Source organism: Procambarus clarkii, chromosome 5 (genome assembly GCF_040958095.1).
Source record: "Procambarus clarkii isolate CNS0578487 chromosome 5, FALCON_Pclarkii_2.0, whole genome shotgun sequence".
Lineage (NCBI taxonomy): Eukaryota > Metazoa > Arthropoda > Malacostraca > Decapoda > Cambaridae > Procambarus > Procambarus clarkii.
Window position 1 is genome coordinate 12,891,282 of NC_091154.1, and position 23,263 is coordinate 12,914,544.

Consider the following 23,263-nt stretch of genomic DNA (forward strand, 5'->3'; position numbering starts at 1 on the left):
TGGTACAACAGAAGCCAGGGTGGTGAGTCAGGACAGTGGGTGGTACAACAGTAAGCCAGGGTGGTGAGTCAGGACAGTGGGTGGTTACAACAGAAGCCAGGGTCTGGTGAGGTCAGGACAGTGGGTGGTACAACAGTAGCCAGGGTGGTGAGTCAGGACAGTAGGCTGGTACAACAGAAGCCAGGGTGGGTGAGTCAGGACAGTGGGTGGTACAACAGAAGCCAGGTGGGTGAGTCAGGACAGTGGCTGGTACAACAGAAGCCAGGGTGGTGAGTCAGGACAGTGGCTGGTACAACAGAAGCCAGGGTGGTGAGTCAGGACAGTGGGCTGTACAACAGTAGCCAGGGTGGTGAGTCAGGACAGTGGCTGGTACAACAGCAGCCAGGTGTGGAGTCAGGACAGTGGGTGGTACAACGAAGCCAGGGTGGTGAGTCAGGACAGTGGGCTGGTACAACAGAAGCCAGGGTGGTGAGTCAGGACAGTGGCTGGTACAACAGAAGCCAGGGTGGTGAGTCAGGACAGTGGGTGGTACAACAGAAGCCAGGGTGGGTGAGTCAGGACAGTGGGTGGTACAACAGAAGCCAGGGTGGGTGAGTCAGGACAGTGGGTGGTACAACAGAAGCCAGGGTGGTGAGTCAGGACAGTGGGTGGTACAACAGAAGCCAGGGTGGTGAGTCAGGACAGTGGGTGGTACAACAGAAGCCAGGGTGGTGAGTCAGGACAGTGGGTGGTACAACAGAAGCCAGGGTGGTGAGTCAGGACAGTGGGTGGTACAACAGAAGCCAGGGTGGTGAGTCAGGACAGTGGGTGGTACAACAGAAGCCAGGGTGGTGAGTCAGGACAGTGGCTGGTACAACAGAAGCCAGGGTGGTGAGTCAGGACAGTGGGTGGTACAACAGAAGCCAGGGTGGTGAGTCAGGACAGTGGGTGGTACAACAGAAGCCAGGGTGGTGAGTCAGGACAGTGGGTGGTACAACAGAAGCCAGGGTGGGTGAGTCAAGGACAGTGGGTGGTACAACAGAAGCCAGGGTGGTGAGTCAGGACAGTGGGTGGTACAACAGAAGCCAGGGTGGTGAGTCAGGACAGTGGGTGGTACAACAGAAGCCAGGGTGGTGAGTCAGGACAGTGGGTGGTACAACAGAAGCCAGGGTGGTGAGTCAGGACAGTGGCTGGTACAACAGTAAGCCAGGGTGGTGAGTCAGGACAGTGGGTGGTACAACAGTAAGCCAGGGTGGTGAGTCAGGACAGTAGGCTGGTACAACAGAAGCCAGGGTGGGTGAGTCAGGACAGTGGGTGGTACAACAGTAGCCAGGGTGGTGAGTCAGGACAGTGGCTGGTACAACAGAAGCCAGGGTGGTGAGTCAGGACAGTGGCTGGTACAACAGTAGCCAGGGTGGTGAGTCAGGACAGTGGCTGGTACAACAGTAGCCAGGGTGGTGAGTCAGGACAGTGGCTGGTACAACAGAAGCCAGGGTGGCGAGTCAGGACAGTGGCTGGTACAACAGAAGCCAGGGTGGGTGAGTCAGGACAGTGGCTGGTACAACAGAAGCCAGGGTGGGTGAGTCAGGACAGTGGCTGGTACAACAGAAGCCAGGGTGGGTGAGTCAGGACAGTGGGTGGTACAACAGAAGCCAGGGTGGGTGAGTCAGGACAGTGGGTGGTACAACAGAAGCCAGGGTGGGTGAGTCTGACAGTGGCTGGTACAACAGAAGCCAGGGTGGTGAGTCAGGACAGTGGGCGGTACAACAGAAGCCAGGGTGGTGAGTCAGGACAGTGGCTGGTACAACATTAGTCAGGGTGGTGAGTCAGGACAGTGGGTGGTACAACAGAAGCCAGGGTGGTGAGTCAGGACAGTGGGTGGTACAACTGAAGCCAGGGTGGTGAGTCAGGACAGTGGGTGGTACAACAGAAGCCAGGGTGGTGAGTCAGGACAGTGGCTGGTACAACAGAAGCCAGGGTGGTGAGTCAGGACAGTGGGTGGTACAACAGAAGCCAGGGTGGTGAGTCAGAACAGTGGCTGGTACAACAGAAGCCAGGGTGGTGAGTCAGGACAGTGGGTGGTACAACAGAAGCCAGGGTGGTGAGTCAGGACAGTGGGTGGTACAACAGAAGCCAGGGTGGTGAGTCAGGACAGTGGGTGGTACAGCAGAAGCCAGGGTGGTGAGTCAGGACAGTGGGTGGTACAACAGAAGCCAGGGTGGTGAGTCAGGACAGTGGGTGGTACAACAGAAGCCAGGGTGGTGAGTCAGGACAGTGGGTGGTACAACAGAAGCCAGGGTGGTGAGTCAGGACAGTGGGTGGTACAACAGAAGCCAGGGTGGTGAGTCAGGACAGTGGGTGGTACAACAGAAGCCAGGGTGGTGAGTCAGGACAGTGGGTGGTACAACAGAAGCCAGGGTGGTGAGTCAGGACAGTGGGTGGTACAACAGAAGCCAGGGTGGTGAGTCAGGACAGTGGGTGGTACAACAGAAGCCAGGGTGGTGAGTCAGGACAGTGGCTGGTACAACAGAAGCCAGGGTGGGTGAGTCAGGACAGTGGGTGGTACAACAGAAGCCAGGGTGGTGAGTCAGGACAGTGGGTGGTACAACAGAAGCCAGGGTGGTGAGTCAGGACAGTGGCTGGTACAACAGAAGCCAGGGTGGGTGAGTCAGGACAGTGGGTGGTACAACAGAAGCCAGGGTGGTGAGTCAGGACAGTGGCTGGTACAACAGAAGCCAGGGTGGTGAGTCAGGACAGTGGGTGGTACAACAGAAGCCAGGGTGGTGAGTCAGGACAGTGGGTGGTACAACAGAAGCCAGGGTGGTGAGTCAGGACAGTGGCTGGTACAACAGAAGCCAGGGTGGGTGAGTCAGGACAGTGGCTGGTACAACAGAAGCCAGGGTGGTGAGTCAGGACAGTGGCTGGTACAACAGTAGCCAGGGTGGTGAGTCAGGACAGTGGCTGGTACAACAGAAGCCAGGGTGGTGAGTCAGGACAGTGGCTGGTACAACAGAGGCCAGGGTGGTGAGTCAGGACAGTGGGTGGTACAACAGAAGCCAGGGTGGTGAGTCAGGACAGTGGGTGGTACAACAGTAGCCAGGGTGGTGAGTCAGGACAGTGGGTGGTACAAAAGTAGCCAGGGTGGTGAGTCAGGACAGTGGGTGGTACAACAGAAGCCAGGGTGGTGAGTCAGGACAGTGGGTGGTACAACAGTAGCCAGGGTGGTGAGTCAGGACAGTGGCTGGTACAACAGTAGCCAGGGTGGTGAGTCAGGACAGTGGGTGGTACAACAGAAGCCAGGGTGGTGAGTCAGGACAGTGGGTGGTACAACAGAAGCCAGGGTGGTGAGTCAGGACAGTGGGTGGTACAACAGAAGCCAGGGTGGTGAGTCAGGACAGTGGGTGGTACAACAGAAGCCAGGGTGGTGAGTCAGGACAGTGGGTGGTACAACAGAAGCCAGGGTGGTGAGTCAGGACAGTGGCTGGTACAACAGAAGCCAGGGTGGGTGAGTCAGGACAGTGGGTGGTACAACAGAAGCCAGGGTGGTGAGTCAGGACAGTGGGTGGTACAACAGAAGCCAGGGTGGTGAGTCAGGACAGTGGCTGGTACAACAGAAGCCAGGGTGGGTGAGTCAGGACAGTGGGTGGTACAACAGAAGCCAGGGTGGTGAGTCAGGACAGTGGCTGGTACAACAGAAGCCAGGGTGGTGAGTCAGGACAGTGGGTGGTACAACAGAAGCCAGGGTGGTGAGTCAGGACAGTGGGTGGTACAACAGAAGCCAGGGTGGTGAGTCAGGACAGTGGCTGGTACAACAGAAGCCAGGGTGGGTGAGTCAGGACAGTGGCTGGTACAACAGAAGCCAGGGTGGTGAGTCAGGACAGTGGCTGGTACAACAGTAGCCAGGGTGGTGAGTCAGGACAGTGGCTGGTACAACAGAAGCCAGGGTGGTGAGTCAGGACAGTGGCTGGTACAACAGAGGCCAGGGTGGTGAGTCAGGACAGTGGGTGGTACAACAGAAGCCAGGGTGGTGAGTCAGGACAGTGGGTGGTACAACAGTAGCCAGGGTGGTGAGTCAGGACAGTGGGTGGTACAAAAGTAGCCAGGGTGGTGAGTCAGGACAGTGGGTGGTACAACAGAAGCCAGGGTGGTGAGTCAGGACAGTGGGTGGTACAACAGTAGCCAGGGTGGTGAGTCAGGACAGTGGCTGGTACAACAGTAGCCAGGGTGGTGAGTCAGGACAGTGGGTGGTACAACAGTAGCCAGGGTGGTGAGTCAGGACAGTGGGTGGTACAACAGAAGCCAGGGTGGTGAGTCAGGACAGTGGGTGGTACAACAGTAGCCAGGGTGGTGAGTCAGGACAGTGGGTGGTACAACAGTAGCCAGGGTGGGTGAGTCAGGACAGTGGGTGGTACAACAGAAGCCAGAGTGGGTGAGTCAGGACAGTGGGTGGTACAACAGAAGCCAGGGTGGGTGAGTCAGGACAGTGGGTGGTACAACAGAAGCCAGGGTGGTGAGTCAGGACAGTGGCTGGTACAACAGTAGCCAGGGTGGTGAGTCAGGACAGTGGGTGGTACAACAGTAGCCAGGGTGGGTGAGTCAGGACAGTGGCTGGTACAACAGAAGCCAGGGTGGTGAGTCAGGACAGTGGGTGGTAAAACAGAAGCCAGGGTGGTGAGTCAGGACAGTGGGTGGTACAACAGAAGCCAGGGTGGTGAGTCAGGACAGTGGCTGGTACAACAGAAACCAGGGTGGTGAGTCAGGGTGAGTCAGAGTCAGGACAGTGGCTGGTACAACAGAAGCCAGGGTGGTGAGTCAGGACAGTGGGTGGTAAAACAGAAGCCAGGGTGGTGAGTCAGGACAGTGGGTGGTACAACAGAAGCCAGGGTGGGTGAGTCAGGACAGGGGCTGGTACAACAGAAACCAGGGTGGTGAGTCAGGGTGAGTCAGAGTCAGGACAGTGGCTGGTACAACAGTGTGAGAGTTTGAAAAGTTGGAATAAAATGAAATTGGTATAAGGAATTGAGCTCGGAAAATTTCTAAGAATTTTCTTTATTCTTTAACCTTTATTCCTGTGGTGATATTCAACTAGGTCGCCTGAGGAAGGACTTGCTTAGCTAACACTAAGTGTAGTAAGCAGCTCATTCCTCACCTTGGGACCATGTATGAACAATTGACTAGGCGCGAGCAAACGCCGAGACCCCAATGAAAATTGAAATCCCCTCCACTAGGCCGACGACCTTCGCCATTCGCCGAAGCGAATCTAGCGAGTAGGTCAAGGGCTCTCACAACAATAATTTATTGTGTGGTGCCGTATATTTGGTCCAAAGCTCAGAATCAGTCTCAACTTTATTAGTCGAGTGTGAAGAACATTTGCATAACGATAATAATGTGTGGGGGTGTAACGAAAAGACAGTGTTAACAATAACAACTTAGTTTATTCAATAAAGCACTAACTACTACAACAACACAAAAGGAGCCAGAGGGAGGCAGGAAGGTGGTGTATGTCAGCCTTCACGTGTTTACTGTAGATAAACTTACGGTCTACTGCTCCCGTCCTTCACGTGTTTACTGTAGATAAACTTACGGTCTACTGCTCCCGTCCTTCACGTGTTTACTGTAGATAAACTTACGGTCTACTGCTCCCGTCCTTCACGTGTTTACTGTAGATAAACTTACGGTCTACTGCTGCCGTCCTTCACGTGTTACTGTAGATAAACTTACGGTCTACTGCTCCCGTCCTTCACGTGTTACTGTAGATAAACTTACGGTCTACTGCTCCCGTCCTTCACGTGTTACTGTAGATAAACTTACGGTCTACTGCTCCCGTCCTTCACGTGTTACTGTAGATAAACTTACGGTCTACTGCTCCCGTCCTTCACGTGTTACTGTAGATAAACTTACGGTCTACTGCTCCCGTCCTTCACGTGTTACTGTAGATAAACTTACGGTCTACTGCTCCCGTCCTTCACGTGTTACTGTAGATAAACTTACGGTATACTGCTCCCGTCCTTCACGTGTTACTGTAGATAAACTTACGGTCTACTGCTCCCGTCCTTCACGTGTTACTGTAGATAAACTTACGGTCTACTGCTCCCGGCCTTCACGTGTTTACTGTAGATAAACTTACGGTCTACTGCTCCCGTCCTTCACGTGTTACTGTAGATAAACTTACGGTCTACTGCTCCCGGCCTTCACGTGTTACTGTAGATAAACTTACGGTCTACTGCTCCCGTCTATTCACTTGGATTAGTCTATAATATTGTGGACTGGCTTTTTTTGCAGGGTCAGCGTTCGATCCCCAGTTGCCCAAGTGGTTGGGCACCATTCCTAGACTCCATTCTCATATCCCTTCCATGTGCTCTATAGTCTGGCTTAGTACTTTCTCTTGGTAATTACTTACCTTTGCCAAGGAGGATTGACTGGGCAACAATCGTTATGTATTTGACTGTTCGCTCAGCAGTAATTATGTACCTGGTTGTTAACCAGTTGAGGGGTCATGTTCCAGGGAAAACTAGTAATGTTTACCATGAGGTGTGGGAAGGGAAAGCTCTCAGCCTGCTAACACGAGGCTCAACATGTCTACTCTTATACCCACTTGTGGAAAAATATATTATAATGTGTACAGAATATTTTGTAAAATTACAAGAATGTAGAAATTCATTCATTCTCTCTCTCTCTCTCTCTCTCTCTCTCTCTCTCTCTCTCTCTCTCTCTCTCTCTCTCTCTCTCTCTCTCTCTCTCTCTCTCTCTCTCTCTCTCTCTCTCTCTCTCTCTCTCTCTCTCTCTCTCTCTCTCTCTCTCTATATATATATATATATATATATATATATATATATATATATATATATATATATATATATATATATATATATATATATATGCACACACACACACAGTAGTAGAGTATTTAAAAAGTTTAGTTTGTATTATATAGATATATTTCAGGATGTGAGAACTGTGGTCAGGATTGGCAAGAAGAATGTCCGCTCCATCCATTCATCCTTATCTTAGATAACCCGGTAAGTGTTGTTGTCGCTCCATCCATTCATCCTTATCTTAGATAACCCGGTAAGTGTTGTTGTCGCTCCATCCATTCATCCTTATCTTAGATAACCCGGTAAGTGTTGTTGTCGCTCCATCCATTCATCCTTATCTTAGATAACCCGGTAAGTGTTGTTGTCGCTCCATCCATTCATCCTTATCTTAGATAACCCGGTAAGTGTTGTTGTCGCTCCATCCATTCATCCTTATCTTAGATAACCCGGTAAGTGTTGTTGTCGCTCCATCCATTCATCCTTATCTTAGATAACCCGGTAAGTGTTGTTGTCGCTCCATCCATTCATCCTTATCTTAGATAACCCGGTAAGTGTTGTTGTCGCTCCATCCATTCATCCTTATCTTAGATAACCCGGTAAGTGTTGTTGTCGCTCCATCCATTCATCCTTATCTTAGATAACCCGGTAAGTGTTGTTGTCGCTCCATCCATTCATCCTTATCTTAGATAACCCGGTAAGTGTTGTTGTCGCTCCATCCATTCATCCTTATCTTAGATAACCCGGTAAGTGTTGTTGTCGCTCCATCCATTCATCCTTATCTTAGATTACCCGGTAAGTGTTGTTGTCGCTCCATCCATTCATCCTTATCTTAGATAACCCGGTAAGTGTTGTTGTCGCTCCATCCATTCATCCTTATCTTAGATAACCCGGTAAGTGTTGTTGTCGCTCCATCCATTCATCCTTATCTTAGATAACCCGGTAAGTGTTGTTGTCGCTCCATCCATTCATCCTTATCTTAGATAACCCGGTAAGTGTTGTTGTCGCTCCATTCATTCATCCTTATCTTAGATAACCCGGTAAGTGTTGTTGTCGCTCCATCCATTCATCCTTATCTTAGATAACCCGGTAAGTGTTGTTGTCGCTCCATCCATTCATCCTTATCTTAGATAACCCGGTAAGTGTTGTTGTCGCTCCATCCATTCATCCTTATCTTAGATAACCCGGTAAGTGTTGTTGTTAATAACAAGACAAAACATTAGTGACAGTATTATAAAATGTTCTTGGTCCATGTGTTTGTCACTGTCCGTGTGTTTGTCACTGTCCGTGTGTTTGTCACTGTCCGTGTGTTTGTCACTGTCCGTGTGTTTGTCCATGTGTTTGTCATAGTGTGTTTGTCACTGTTTGTCCATGTGTTTGTCATAGTGTGTTTGTCACTGTTTGTCCATGTGTTTGTCACAGCCCCCAATAATGTCCGGTCCATCCCCCAATAATGTCCGGTCCATTCCCCAATAATGTCCGGTCCATCCCCCAATAATGTCCGGTCCATTCCCCAATAATGTCCGGTCCATCCCCCAATAATGTCCGGTCCATCCCCCAATAATGTCCGGTCCATCCCCCAATAATGTCCGGTCCATCCCCCAATAATGTCCGGTCCATCCCCCAATAATGTACGATCCATCCACCAATAATGTCCGGTCCATCCCCCAATAATGTCCGGTCCATCCACCAATAATGTCCGGTCCATCCACCAATAATGTCCGGTCCATCCCCCAATAATGTTCGGTCCATCCCCCAATAATGTCCGGTCCATCCCCCAATAATGTCCGGTCCATCCCCCAATAATGTCCGGTCCATCCCCCAATAATGTCCGGTCCATCCCCCAATAATGTCCGGTCCATCCCCCAATAATGTACGATCCATCCACCAATAATGTCCGGTCCATCCCCCAATAATGTCCGGTCCATCCACCAATAATGTTCGGTCCATCCACCAATAATGTCCGGTCCATCCACCAATAATGTCCGGTCCATCCCCCAATAATGTCCGGTCCATCCCCCAATAATGTCCGGTCCATCCCCCAATAATGTCCGGCCCATCCCCCAATAATGTCCGGTCCATCCCCCAATAATGTCCGGTCCATCCACCAATAATGTCTGGTCCATCCACCAATAATGTCCGGTCCATCCCCCAATAATGTCCGGTCCATCCACCAATAATGTCCGGTCCATCCCCCAATAATGTCCGGTCCATCCCGCAATAATGTCCGGTCCATCCCCCAATAATGTCCGGTCCATCCCCCAATAATGTCCGGTCCATCCCCCAATAATGTCCGGTCCATCCCCCAATAATGCCCGGTCCATCCCCCAATAATGTCCGGTCCATCCCCCAATAATGTCCGGCCCATCCCCCAATAATGTCCGGTCCATCCCCCAATAATGTCCGGTCCATCCCCCAATAATGTCCGGTCCATCCCCCAATAATGTCCGGTCCATCCCCCAATAATGTCCGGTCCATCCCCCAATAATGTCCGGTCCATCCCCCAATAATGTCCGGTCCATCCCGCAATAATGTCCGGTCCATCCACTCATCCTTACCTTAGATAACCTGCCAAGTATTAGTGTTAATAACTGGACAAAACATTAGTACAGTATTATGAAACAGTTCAGTGACAAAATCAATTTTAACAATGAGGGGCTTGAACCAGCGTCAGGGTACTCCCAGTCATGCTCCTTGAGAGAGGAGGCATGAGGCATGAGGCAGGAGGCATGAGGGAGTGAGGCATGAGGGAGTGAGGCATGAGGGAGGAGGCATGGGTCATGAGGGAGGAGGCATGAGGCATGAGGGAGGAGGCATGAGGCATGAGGGAGAAGGCATGAGGGAGGAGGTATTAGGCATGAGGGAGAAGGCATGAGGGAGGAGGCATGAGGGAGCAGGCATGAGGGAGGAGGTATGAGGCATGAGGGAGGAGGTATTAGGCATGAGGGAGAAGGCATGAGGCATGAGGGAGGAGGTATGAGGCATGAGGGAGGAGGTATGAGGCATGAGGGAGGAGGGAGGAGGTATGAGGCATGAGGGAGGAGGTATGAGGGAGGAGGGAGGAGGTATGAGGCATGAGGGAGGAGGCATGAGGGAGGAGGGAGGAGGTATGAGGCATGAGGGAGGAGGTATGAGGCATGAGGGAGGAGGTATGAGGCATGAGGGAGGAGGTATGAGGCATGAGGGAGGAGGTATGAGGCATGAGGGAGGAGGTATGAGGCATGAGGGAGGAGGGAGAAGGTATGAGGCATGAGGGAGGAGGTATGAGGCATGAGGGAGGAGGTATGAGGCATGATGGAGGAGGCATGAGGGAGGAGGTATGAGGCATGAGGGAGGAGGTATGAGGCATGAGGGAGGAGGTATGAGGCATGAGGGAGGAGGGAGAAGGTATGAGGCATGAGGGAGGAGGTATGAGGCATGAGGGAGGAGGTATGAGGCATGAGGCATGAGGGAGAAGGTATGAGGCATGAGGGAGGAGGTATGAGGCATGAGGGAGGAGGGAGAAGGTATGAGGCATGAGGCATGAGGGAGGAGGTATGAGGCATGAGGGAGGAGGTATGAGGCATGAGGGAGGAGGTATGAGACATGAGGGAGGAGGCATGAGCGAGGAGGTATTAGGCATGAGGGAGGAGGTATGAGACATGAGGGAGGAGGCATGAGGGAGGAGGTATGAGGCATGAGGCATGAGGTATGAGGCATGAGGGAGGAGGCATGAGGGAGGAGGTATGAGGCATGAGGCATGAGGGAGGAGGTATGAGGCATGAGGGAGGAGGTATGAGGCATGAGGGAGGAGGTATGAGGCATGAGGGAGGAGGGAGAAGGTATGAGGCATGAGGGAGGAGGTATGAGGCATGAGGGAGGAGGTATGAGGCATGATGGAGGAGGTATGAGGCATGAGGCATGAGGGAGGAGGTATGAGGCATGAGGGAGGAGGTATGAGGCATGAGTGAGGAGGGAGAAGGTATGAGGCATGAGGGAGCAGGCATGAGGCATGATGGAGGAGGCATGAGGGAGGAGGCATGAGGGAGGAAGCATGAGGGAGGAGGTATGAGGCATGAGGCATGAGGGAGGAGGTATGAGGCATGAGGGAGGAGGTATGAGGCATGAGGGAGGAGGTATGAGGCATGAGGGAGGAGGGAGAAGGTATGAGGCATGAGGGAGGAGGTATGAGGCATGAGGGAGGAGGTATGAGGCATGATGGAGGAGGTATGAGGCATGAGGCATGAGGGAGGAGGTATGAGGCATGAGGGAGGAGGTATGAGGCATGAGTGAGGAGGGAGAAGGTATGAGGCATGAGGGAGCAGGCATGAGGCATGATGGAGGAGGCATGAGGGAGGAGGCATGAGGGAGGAAGCATGAGGGAGGAGGTATGAGGCATGAGGGAGGAGGCAGGAGGCATGAGGGAGGAGGCATGAGGCATGAGGGAGGAGGTATGAGGCATGAGGGAGGAGGTATGAGGCATCAGGGAGGAGGGAGAAGGTATGAGGCATGAGGGAGCAGGCATGAGGCATGATGGAGGAGGCATGAGGGAGGAGGTATGAGGCATGAGGGAGGAGGTATGAGGCATGAGGGAGGACGTATGAGGCATGAGGGAGGAGGCATGAGGGAGGAGGTATGAGGCATGAGAGAGGAGGTATGAGTCATGAGAGAGTGAGGCATGAGTCATGAGAGAGGAGGCATGAGTCATGAGAGAGTGAGGCATGAGGCATGAGTCATGAGAGAGTGAGGGATGAGTCATGAGAGAGGAAGCATGAGTCATGAGAGAGTGAGTCATGAGTCATGAGAGAGGAGGCATGAGTCATGAGACAGGAGGCAGTAAAGCAAGCAATCTTGGGGAAATTTGACCTCACCAGTGAGGAGGTCAAAAAGAATCTGTTAGAGATGCATGTGACAAAGGCTGTTGGGCCTGACAGAATCTCACCTTGGATACTAAAAGAGAGTGCAGAAGCACTCAGTGTACCACTCTCTATGGTGTATAACAGGTCACTGGAAACAGGAGACGTACCGGAAAGCTGGAAAACAGCTTATGTTGTCCCAATATACAAAAAGGGTGACAGGCAAGAGGCACTGAATTACAGGCCAGTTTCCCTAACTTGTATACCATGCAAGGTGACGGAGAAGATCGTGATAACTTGTATACCATGCAAGGTGACGGAGAAGATCGTGATAACTTGTATACCATGCAAGGTGATGGAGAAGATCGTGATAACTTGTATACCATGCAAGGTGATGGAGAAGATCGTGATAACTTGTATACCATGCAAGGTGATGGAGAAGATCGTGAAGAAAAAGCTCGTAGAACATCTGGAGCGAAGGAGCTTTGTAACGCACCACCAGCAGGGGTTCAGGGATGGTAAATCGTGCATCACAGGTTTAATTGAATTTTATGAGCAGGCGACAAAAATTAAGCAAGGAAGAGAAGAGTGGACAGACTGTATTTTCTTAGACTGTCAGAAATCCCTTGACACAGTACCCCATAAGTGTCTTGCAAAAGTTGGAAAAACAGGCAGGAATAAAAGGTAAGGTGCTCCAGCGGAGAAGGGAGTATCTAAGGAACAGGAAACATCAAGTAACTATGAGGGGGAAGGTAGAGTGGTAAGATGTCACCAGCAGGGTCCCACTGGGCTCTGTACTTGGGCCAATCCTGTTTCTGATACAGTATATGTAAATGATCTTCCAGAGGGTATAGACTCATTCCTCTCAATGTTTGCTGATGATACAAAAATTATGAGGAAAATCAAGACAGATGAAGATAGACTGAGACTACAGGACGAACTGGACAAACTGGAGGAATGGCCTAGGAAATGGCTACTAAAGTTTAACTCAGGAAAGTGTAACATAATGAAATTAGGAAAAGGAAGCAGGAGGCTGAACACAAGCTACCATCTGTGAAGTGAAATCCTGCAAGTCAAATAGAGAGAAGGATCTGGGGATTGATATCACACCGAATCTGTCCCCCAGAAGCCCACATCAAAAAGATATCAACAGCAGCATATGCTAGATTGGTCAACATAAGAACTGCCTTTAGAAACTTGTGTAAGGAATCATACAGAACCTTGTATACCACTTATGTCAGACCAATCTTGGAGTATGCAGCTCCAGCCTGGAGCCCATACCTAGTTGAACACAAGACAAAGTTAGAAAGGATTCAGAGGTATGCCACCAGACTAGTCCCAGAGCCGAGAGGTACGAGTTATGAGGAAAGGCTACAGGAGCCAAACCTCACGTCCCTGGAAGACAGGACATTAACCCTTAAGCTGCTAAGGGGCAATATGACCTTTAACATCCCCGGGCGCAAGAAAAAAATCTAAAATATTCTTTCTTCTCATAAAAGTGTTCACCTTGTGTTCCTTGACCACAGGAAAAAATACCAAAAAATCGTAAGTGGCATATGTTGGCCGCAATAGGTCAAGGAAGTCTGTCAAAAGTGAGGCGTTGACAGAGCAACATTGTGTAGTGTGATATATTTATATAATAAAATGTGTGAATCATTGCTATACTCAAAAGTTTGGTGTGCATATTAGTGATTCAATTATGTTCATAAAACAATAAACAAATAGTTTTGCTGTTATTACACTATATACACAGGTTATATAAGAGTACGTGTATCTACATCTTTTGTTCACCATAACGAACCACTAAGTTGGTATGATAAAGTGCAGACAGTAACAGGTGGCCACACAGGCGGTGGTCTGGGTCGCCCGGTGGCTGAGTGGACAGCACGCTAGATTCGTAGTCCTGTGGACCGGCGTTCAATTCCCGGCGCCGGCAGAAACAAATGGGCAAAGTTTTTCACCCAAATGCCCCTGTTACCTAGCAGTAAATAGATACCTGGGAGTTAGACAGCTGTTACGGGGTGCTTCCTGTGGGGGAGTGTTTGTGGAAAAAAAATTAGTAGTTAGTAACAGTTGATTGATTGGCAGTTGAGAGGCGGGTGGAAAGAGCAGAGCTCAACCCCCGCAAGCACAACTCGGAGAATACACACAACTGATGCTGCAGGCGATGAGTCACATTAACGTGGCTAAAGTATGTTGACCAGACCACACACTAGAAGGTGAAGGGACGACGACGTTTCGGTCCGTCCTGGACCATTCTCAAGTCTCAGCTGATGTTCCCTCCCTCACTGGTTCAAGGCCAGACGCACTAAGGTTCCTCCTTCAGGTATACTGTTTGTGGTGTTATTAGATGTTCCCTCCCTCACTGGTTCAAGGCCAGACGCACTAACGTTCCTCCTTCAGGTATACTGTTTGTGGTGTTATTAGATGTTCCCTCCATCACTGGTTCAAGGCCAGACGCACTAAGGTTCCTCCTTCAGGTATACTGTTTGTGGTGTTATTAGATGTTCCCTCCCTCACTGGTTCAAGCCCAGACGCACTAAGGTTCCTCCTTCAGGTATACTGTTTGTGGTGTTATTAGATGTTCCCTCCATCACTGGTTCAAGGCCAGACGCACTAACGTTCCTCCTTCAGGTATACTGTTTGTGGTGTTATTAGATGTTCCCTCCCTCACTGGTTCAAGGCCAGACGCACTAAGGTTCCTCCTTCAGGTATACTGTTTGTGGTGTTATTAGATGTTCCCTCCCTCACTGGTTCAAGCCCAGACGCACTAAGGTTCCTCCTTCAGGTATACTGTTTGTGGTGTTATTAGATGTTCCCTCCCTCACTGGTTCAAGCCCAGACGCACTAAGGTTCCTCCTTCAGGTATACTGTTTGTGGTGTTATTAGATGTTCCCTCCATCACTGGTTCAAGGCCAGACGCACTAACGTTCCTCCTTCAGGTATACTGTTTGTGGTGTTATTAGATGTTCCCTCCATCACTGGTTCAAGGCCAGACGCACTAACGTTCCTCCTTCAGGTATACTGTTTGTGGTGTTATTAGATGTTCCCTCCATCACTGGTTCAAGGCCAGACGCACTAACGTTCCTCCTTCAGGTATACTGTTTGTGGTGTTATTAGATGTTCCCTCCCTCACTGGTTCAAGGCCAGACGCACTAACGTTCCTCCTTCAGGTATACTGTTTGTGGTGTTATTACACTATAAACACACATTATATATAAGTATCTACATGTTTTGTTCACCATAACTGTTCAGTAAGCTGGTATAGTGCCCAAGGAGCATAGTGGCCACCAGTACACAACCTGACAAGTCGTGCAGATGACGCCACCTCCCTCACCAAAATGGCTTCTCCCAACATACTCCTTTTGCTGTTATATATAATGTGTGTAGAGACTTGAGAAAGGCCTTTGATACTGTTAATCACAACTACCCCTTACTTAAACTCCGCGATTATGGAATCCGAGGCTTTGCCCTGAACTATGTTCAGGGCAAAGCCTCGGTGTCTGTTCAGCTATGAACAGACACCAATAATGCTACACATTTGCTACACGGGCAAATGTGTAGCCATTAATGATATAACCTCTCCCACTCTGCCAATAACTGTAGGGGTGCCACAGGGCAGCATCTTGGGACCTCTCCTATTTCTTATAGATATCAATGATCTGCCTAATGTCTCTAATATTCTTAAACCTATATTGTTTGCTGATGATACTACCCTCATCTATTCAGACCCCAACCAACATACACTAAATAATGTTGTGAATAATGAATTAAAAAAAATCCACTTATAGATGTCAACTAGCAAACTAACACTAAACATAGAAAAGACATACTACATCTCTTTTGGAAGCAAATCATCAAATGCAATTCAGCTACAGATAGACAATATTAACATCAGTAATACAAATGATGGAAAGTTTCTTGGAATATTTCTAGACTCAACTTCAGCACCCACATACAACACATAACTAAGAAAGTCTCTAAAACAGTTGATATGCTCTCCAAAATCAGATATTATGTATTTAACTCTGCTCTCATCTCACTATATTATGCACTAATCTATTCCTATCTTAATAATTGTATCTGCATGGGGTTCAACCACTGCAAACTACCTCAAGTCCATCATCACCCAGCAAAAATCTGCTATCAGAACAATAACAAACTCTGCTTTCAGACAACACTCAGCCCCCTTGTTTAAAGCCCTAAACATGCTAAACATAATCTCACTCCACACATTCTCTTGTGCCAACAAACTCACCCTTAACATTGACAAAACTTTCTATATTCTGTTTGGCAATAAATCCTCTAATGAAATAAATCTCAAAATAAACAATACCCAAATTTGTAACAAATTAGATGGTAAATTCCTTGGCATTCTCATTGACCACAAGCTAAATTTCCAGGGACACATTCTAAATATATCAAAAAAAGTTTCAAAAACTGTGGGCATTCTTTCTAAGATCAGATATTATGTACCCCGCCCTGCCCTGATGACTCTCTATTACTCCCTTATCTATCCATATCTCAACTATGGTATTTGTGCTTGGGGCTCTACTACCCAAAATCACTTACGTCCTCTAATTACTCAACACAAAGCTGCTATTAGAACAATATCCAACTCTGGCCCCAGACATCACTCGGTACCCCTACTCAAATTTCTGAATATGTTAGACATTATGTCACTGCACATTCTCTCATGTGTATTATACATATATAAAACACTAAACTATAATGCCAATCCTGATCTTAAAAGCTTCATAGAAGGTTGTAACAGAACCCATGAGCACCACACCAGAAATAAATACAGTTTTGATATTCCTAGAGTACGACTTAATCAAACTAGAAATGCTCTACAAATCAAGGGGCCCAGAATGTGGAATGATCTTCCCAACCATGTTAAAGACTGTACCTCTCTCAACCAGTTTAAGATAAAAACTAAACACTACCTAATAAATTCCCTGTAACCTACCTTACCCCTCTATTGTCAACCCATGTCTGTTATTTTTTTTTAATCAACACTGTTTGTCAACCTATTGTATTTGTGCTGCTTTTCAGTCATGTTCCCCCTTTTTTTTTATCTTTATTTGTATTTGTTCTCAACACATTTTATTCTTTATGCTCAATTAGTATTAAGTTCTAGATATTAATGTTTTTCCTGCCCGAAACGCATTGCGTAATAGTGGCTTTAGGCATTGTATGTACTAGCTCTATCTATATATTGATCCATTAATGTAACATCACTTGTATGTATGTACCTTACCTGAATAAACATATTTATTTATTTATTTATTTATATCTACATTTACAAAACCCTGTTCTTAAATGCAAACCATGCTCTGAAACTCTCCCGGGACAGATGTAATAGGACCCATTATCACCACACCAGAAATAAATATCTCTTTGAAATCCCCAGAGTCAAACTTAATCTGTGTAAACACTCTATGCAAATTAAGGGACCTAGTCTATGGAACTCACTCCCTATTGAATTGAAAAGCTGTCCAACTTTTGCATCATTCAAAAACAATACTAAAAGTACCTAATTTCATCTTCATAGTTTTTTACCTTTTGCTTTAAAACTGCACTGCTGTATCTATTGCTACCCAATCTCCCAATCTTTATGTACCCAATCTGAACATCTTTATCATTGCGATCATTGCTGTCTTCTTATATGTGCTGTCAATCTGCTGTATAGTGTCTATTAATCTTGTTTAAATTACCAATCAAGCTGTCAATGTAATCAATCAGAGCTTTAATATACCAATGTGCTTTAATATACTTACTAATCTCTCTCATCTCATTTTTTTTTCTTGCAATGTATTTGTTATCATTTTATTAATTCTGATAGAATTTACCTACTTAAAATTATCTGTTAGATTAAAGACCTGCCCGAAACGCTACGCGTGCTAGTGGCTTTACAAGAGTGCAATTACTGTACTATGCTATGTATTCTCACAAACCCAATGTACCTTCTTGTATATAAATAAATAAATAAATAAATAAATGGTAGTGTACAGGATCGTGCTCGACTGACCACACCTTGGCCACTAAGTATCTGTCCCTCCAAACTAAACCTCTTCAACCAGTCATTGTTGTCCAACAGGTATTGCGTGATGGTAGTGTACAGGATCGTGCTCGACTGACCACACCTTGGCCACTAAGTATCTGTCCCTCCAAACTAAACCTCTTCAACCAGTCATTGTTGTCCAACAGGTATTGCGTGATGGTAGTGTACAGGATCGTGCTCGACTTACCACACCTTGGCCACTAAGTATCTGTCCCTCCAAACTAAAGGATGCTGGTTTGGGTGTTTGGACCAATGCTGAACTTACCCCTCGTCTTGTGTTTGGTCCGTATGAAGGTCGCATCCTCAACAATGTTCAGGAAGGTCACGAGTCTGGTTATGGTTGGCAGGTAAGAATCTCTTTATAATGACCAAACTATACATCAGAAGAAGGAGAAATGACGATGTTTTGGTCTGTCGTTGACCGTCATCAAGTCTTATGTGACATAGGACTTGATAAGGTCGTTGACCATCATCAAGTCTTATGTGACATAGGACTTGATAATGGTCGTTGACCCTCATCAAGTCTTATGTGACATAGGACTTGATAAGGTCGTTGACCGTCATCAAGTCTTATGTGACATAGGACTTGATAATGGTCGTTGACCCTCATCAAGTCTTATGTGACATAGGACTTGACAATGTCCTTGACCATCATCAAGTCTTATGTGACATAGGACTTGATAATGGTCCAGGACAGACTGATAAGTCATTGTTTCTCCATCTTCTGATGTGTGATTTGGTCAACTTATCTTCAACCACATTATTGTGACTCCGAAATTGTTTACAGTTTGTACTGGGAAGTTTTCTTTATAAAATATGAATAATATGTTCTGTTTCTACACCACAATCATGAGTTTTCTTGTGACTTATTCAATTATTTATAGTTTATTATATCAGTTGAAATTTGTGTTTGTTTGCATGCCAAAACTAGAATATAGAAGAAAAAGAGTGATATTACAACCTCTTTTTCTTCTATTTGATATTACAGGTGATAATATCACCACTTACAAAATACTAACAGGAATCAACCAAATTGACAAAGTGGAATTCCTGAAACCACCAACTGCACAAACAAGAGGTCACAGATTCAGGTTAAGGAAACAAAGGTGCCAAAAAATATTAGAAAGTTTTCATTTGCAGAGTGGTAGATGGTTAGAACTAGTTATAAGTGGTGGTGGAGGCCAAAATTGTCAGTAGCTTCAAAGCGTTATATGACAAAGAGTACTGGGAAGACGGGACACCACGAACATAGCTCTCATCCTGTAACTACACTTAGGTAATTACACACCTTCCCTGTCTCCACTGTCACACACCTGGACAAAATAAGTGTATGGAGCACCACTTGGCAAATAGAATTTAATGTGAATAAATGCCATGTTATGGAATGTGGAATATTAGAACATAGACATAGAACACAACCTATAAATTATGTGAGAAATCTTTTAGAATTCTGATAAAGAAAGAGATCTATGGGTGGTTCTAGATAGACACTATCACCTGAGGACCACATAAAGAACATCATGTGAGAAGTCTATGCTACACTTTCTAATTTCAGAACTGCTTTTAAAAACATAAATGGTGAAATACTGAAGAAATTGTTCATGACTTTTGTTAGACGAAAGCTAGAATATGCAGCGGTTGTGTGGTGCCCATATCTTAAGATGCACATCAACAAACTGGAAAAGGTGCAAAGACATGCCACTATGTGGCTCCCAGAACTGAAGGGCAAGAGCTACGAGGAGAGGTTAGAAGCATTAAATATGCCAAAACTAGAAGGTAGAAGAAAGAGGCGATATGATCACTATGTATAAAATTGTAACGAGAATCGATAAAATTGATAGGGAAGAATTCCTGAGACCTGGAACTTGAAGAACAAGAGGTCATAGATTTAAACTAACTAAAGCTGCCGAAGAAATATAAGAAAATTCACTTTCACAAACAGAGTGGTAGACGGTTGGAACAAGTTAAGTGAGAAGTTGGTGGAGGCCAAGACCGTCAGTAGTTTCAAAGCGTTATATGACAAAGAGTGTTGGGAAGACGTGACACCACGAGCGTAGCTCTCATCCTGCAACAACACTTAGGTAATTACTTAGGGAAACACAAAAATGGGGAAAGGGGCTGTTCCGTCAATACTGGAGTTCCAGGACAGAAGAAGAGATATTCGACACCCAGCACCTTCCACCCGTGGGGAAGAGTGATCAGGTCCTCTTGGATATTAAATATGCGTTGTGATATAATCTAAAAGAGAACGGGGGACGTTGAAACACTTGATAAACTTCATTTCAAGAGTGCCATTCATTTCAAGTTTCATTTCAATATGGGGAACTTCAACACAATTTTAATGACTTTAATTGGACAGACTTGTTGCTAGGCAAGGAAGTTATTTACCTGAATTTACCTGACGAGGACAGGAAGCCAGTGGCTTGTCAAATTTGCCCTGATGATCTTTTCCAGTTGTATTTAAAACCCAGCAGATTTTTGGCGTTTACAGCTTCGGCGGGTAGGCGGTTCCACGGGTTTACAAACCTATGAGTGAAAAAGATTCTCCTGTTTACAATCCAACATTGTGGCTTGTTGAGCTTGAACCCGTTGCTCCTCGTTCGTGTTACATCTGAGCTTATGAAGAAATTGTCCGGATCAACATACTCCAATTGTTCAGTATTTTAAAGGTTTCGATGAGATCCGCCCCGTCATGTCTGGTCTGTAGTGTTGTTAGCCCTGAGGCCCTCAACCGTTCCTGATATGAGAGATGACTTAGCTCTGGGATGATGTTTGTTGCCCGGTGTTGCACCTTCTCCAGAGCAGCTGTGTTTGTGAAGATGATGAGGTCTCCATGCCTGGGTGCAATAATCCAGGTGGTGGGGCGCACCAGAGACACCGCACCAGAGAACAACTTTTCCTTGAAGGTAAAGGTACGCTGCATTATTCCCAGGGTTTGGTTCACTTTTGTACTGCCGCTCCCACTTGTTGTGCAACTTGTAGTGAATGTTGGAGTGTGACTCCAGGGTCCTTTTCTTCATCTGTCTCTTGTAAGGTTGTGTTGTCAGTTTGGTAGTTGTGACGTGGACTGTTGTGCCCCACATGCAAGGTCTGGCATTTATTGTTTGGTAGTTGTGACGTGGACTGTTGTGTCCCACATGCAAGGTCTGGCATTTATTGTTTGGTAGTTGTGACGTGGACTGTTGTGCTCCACATGCAAGGTCTGGCATTTATTGTTTGGTAGTTGTGACGTAGACTGTTGTGCTCCACATGCAAGGTCTGGCGTTTATTGTTTGGTAGTTGTGACGTGGACTGTTGTGTCCCACATGCAAGGTCTGGCATTTATTGTTTGGTAGTTGTGACGTGGACTGTTGTGCTCCACATGCAAGGTCTGGCATTTATTGTTTGGTAGTTGTGACGTGGACTGTTGTGTCCCACATGCAAGGTCTGGCATTTATTGTTTGGTAGTTGTGACGTGGACTGTTGTGCTCCACATGCAAGGTCTGGCATTTATTGTTTGGTAGTTGTGACGTGGACTGTTGTGCCCCACATGCAAGGTCTGGCATTTATTGTTTGGTAGTTGTGACGTGGACTGTTGTGCCCCACATGCAGGGTCTGGCATTTATTGTTTGGTAGTTGTGACGTAGACTGTTGTGCCCCACATGCAGGGTCTGGCATTTATTGTTTGGTAGTTGTGACGTGGACTGTTGTGCCCCACATGCAAGGTCTGGCATTTATTGACATTAAAAAGCATTTGTTAGTCATCTGACCACTTGTGGAGTTCATGCATATGACAAAGGCCCACAAACATTCATACAAAAAAAATAATATGCAGGACCAGAAAACAAGATTGGTTCAATACAATTTGTAAGAGGGCCAGAGAGGAAAAGACAACAAAATGGGTTCAATGTAAGGGCACAAAAGCTTAAAGGCCGTACCCGAGAGTACGGCTCACAAAACCCGATCTTACTTTCTTATAGTATTGTAATGTTACTTTAAACCAGGGTTGTAGAACCCATATGCCTTTATAAACACTTCAAACACAAGAGTGACCACGTGGGACTGGTGCCACATTTTGTAATTGGCGGGACTCAACAAACAATCAAAGTGCGTACATTACATTTATTATAACACAGGAAATGGGATAATACACTAAGAATAATTACTCACTCACCCAATTAACGATTACAGTTCAAATCACTTGAACAATATGGAGGTCAATAACCTCACACAGTGAGGGGCACCTCACTAGCTCTCACCACAAAACCTGTGTGTGTGTGTGTGTGTGTGTAATTACATAAGTGTAGTTACAGGATGAGAGCTACGCTCGTGGTGTCCCGTCTTCCAGCACTCTTTGTCATATAACGCTTTGAAACTACTGACGGTCTTGGCCTCCAACACCTTCTCACCTAACTTGTTCCAACCGTCTACCACTCTATTTGCGAAGGTGAATTTTCTTATATTTCTTCGGCATCTGTGTTTAGCTAGTTTAAATCTATGACCTCTTGTTCTTAAAGTTCCAGGTCTCGGGAAATCTTCCCTATCGTTTTTCTCAATTCCTGTTACTATTTTGTATGTAGTGATCATATCACCTCTTTTTCTTCTGTCTTCTAGTTTTGCCATATTTAATGCCTCTATCCTTTCCTTGTAGCTCTTGCCCTTCAGTTCTAGGAGCCACTTAGTAGCATGTCTTTGCACCTTTTCCAGTTTGTTGATGTGCTTCTTAAGATATGGGCACCACACAACCGCTGCATATTCTAGCTTTGGCCTAACAAAAGTCGTGAACAAATTATTTAGTATTTCGTCATCCATGTATTTAAAAGCAATTCTGAAGTTAGAAAGCGTGGCATAGGCTCCTCGCACAATATTCTTTATATGGTCCTCAGGTGATAGTTTTCTATCTAGAACCACCCCTAGATCTCTTTCCTTATTAGAATTCTTTAAAGATTTCTCACATAATTTATAGGTCGTGTGGGGTCTATGTTCTCCTATTCCACGTTCCATAACATGGCATTTATTCACATTAAATTCCATTTGCCAAGTGGTGCTCCATATACTTATTTTGTCCAGGTCATCTTGAAGGGCATGACAGTCATCTAAGTTTCTTATCCTTCCTATTATCTTAGCATCATCAGCAAACATGTTCATATAATTCTGTATACCAACTGGTAGATCATTTATGCAGACAATAAACATCACTGGTGCAAGAACTGAACCCTGTGGTACTCCACTTGTGATATTTCTCCAGTCCGATACATTGCCTCTGATTACTGCCCTCATTTTTCTATCAGTCAGAAAATTTTTCATCCATGTTAGAAGCTTACCTGTCATCCCTAAAATATTTTCCAGCTTCCAGAACAACCTCTTATGTGGAACTCTGTCGAAAGTCATTTTTAGGCCTAGATAGATGCAGTCAACCCAGCCATCTCTTTCCTGTAATATCTCTGTGGCTCGATCATAGAAACTGAGTAAATTCGATACACAGGATCTTCCAGATCGAAAACCATACTGTCTGTCTGATATTATATCATTTCTCTCCAGGTGTTCTACCCATTTAGTTTTGATTAGTTTTTCCAATACTTTCACTATTACAC

General features: G+C 46.6%; 1 protein-coding gene across 1 annotated transcript in view; it reads left to right on the forward strand.

The window, feature by feature from the left end:
• Positions 1-23,263, forward strand: part of LOC138351063 (uncharacterized) — a 148,458-nt gene that overhangs the window by 64,714 nt on the left and 60,481 nt on the right. Inside the window, exons 5-6 of the mRNA XM_069302654.1 lie at positions 6,925-6,998; positions 17,837-18,037. Coding sequence (XP_069158755.1) covers positions 6,925-6,998; positions 17,837-18,037 — 275 coding nt within the window. The remainder of the gene's footprint in view (positions 1-6,924; positions 6,999-17,836; positions 18,038-23,263) is intronic.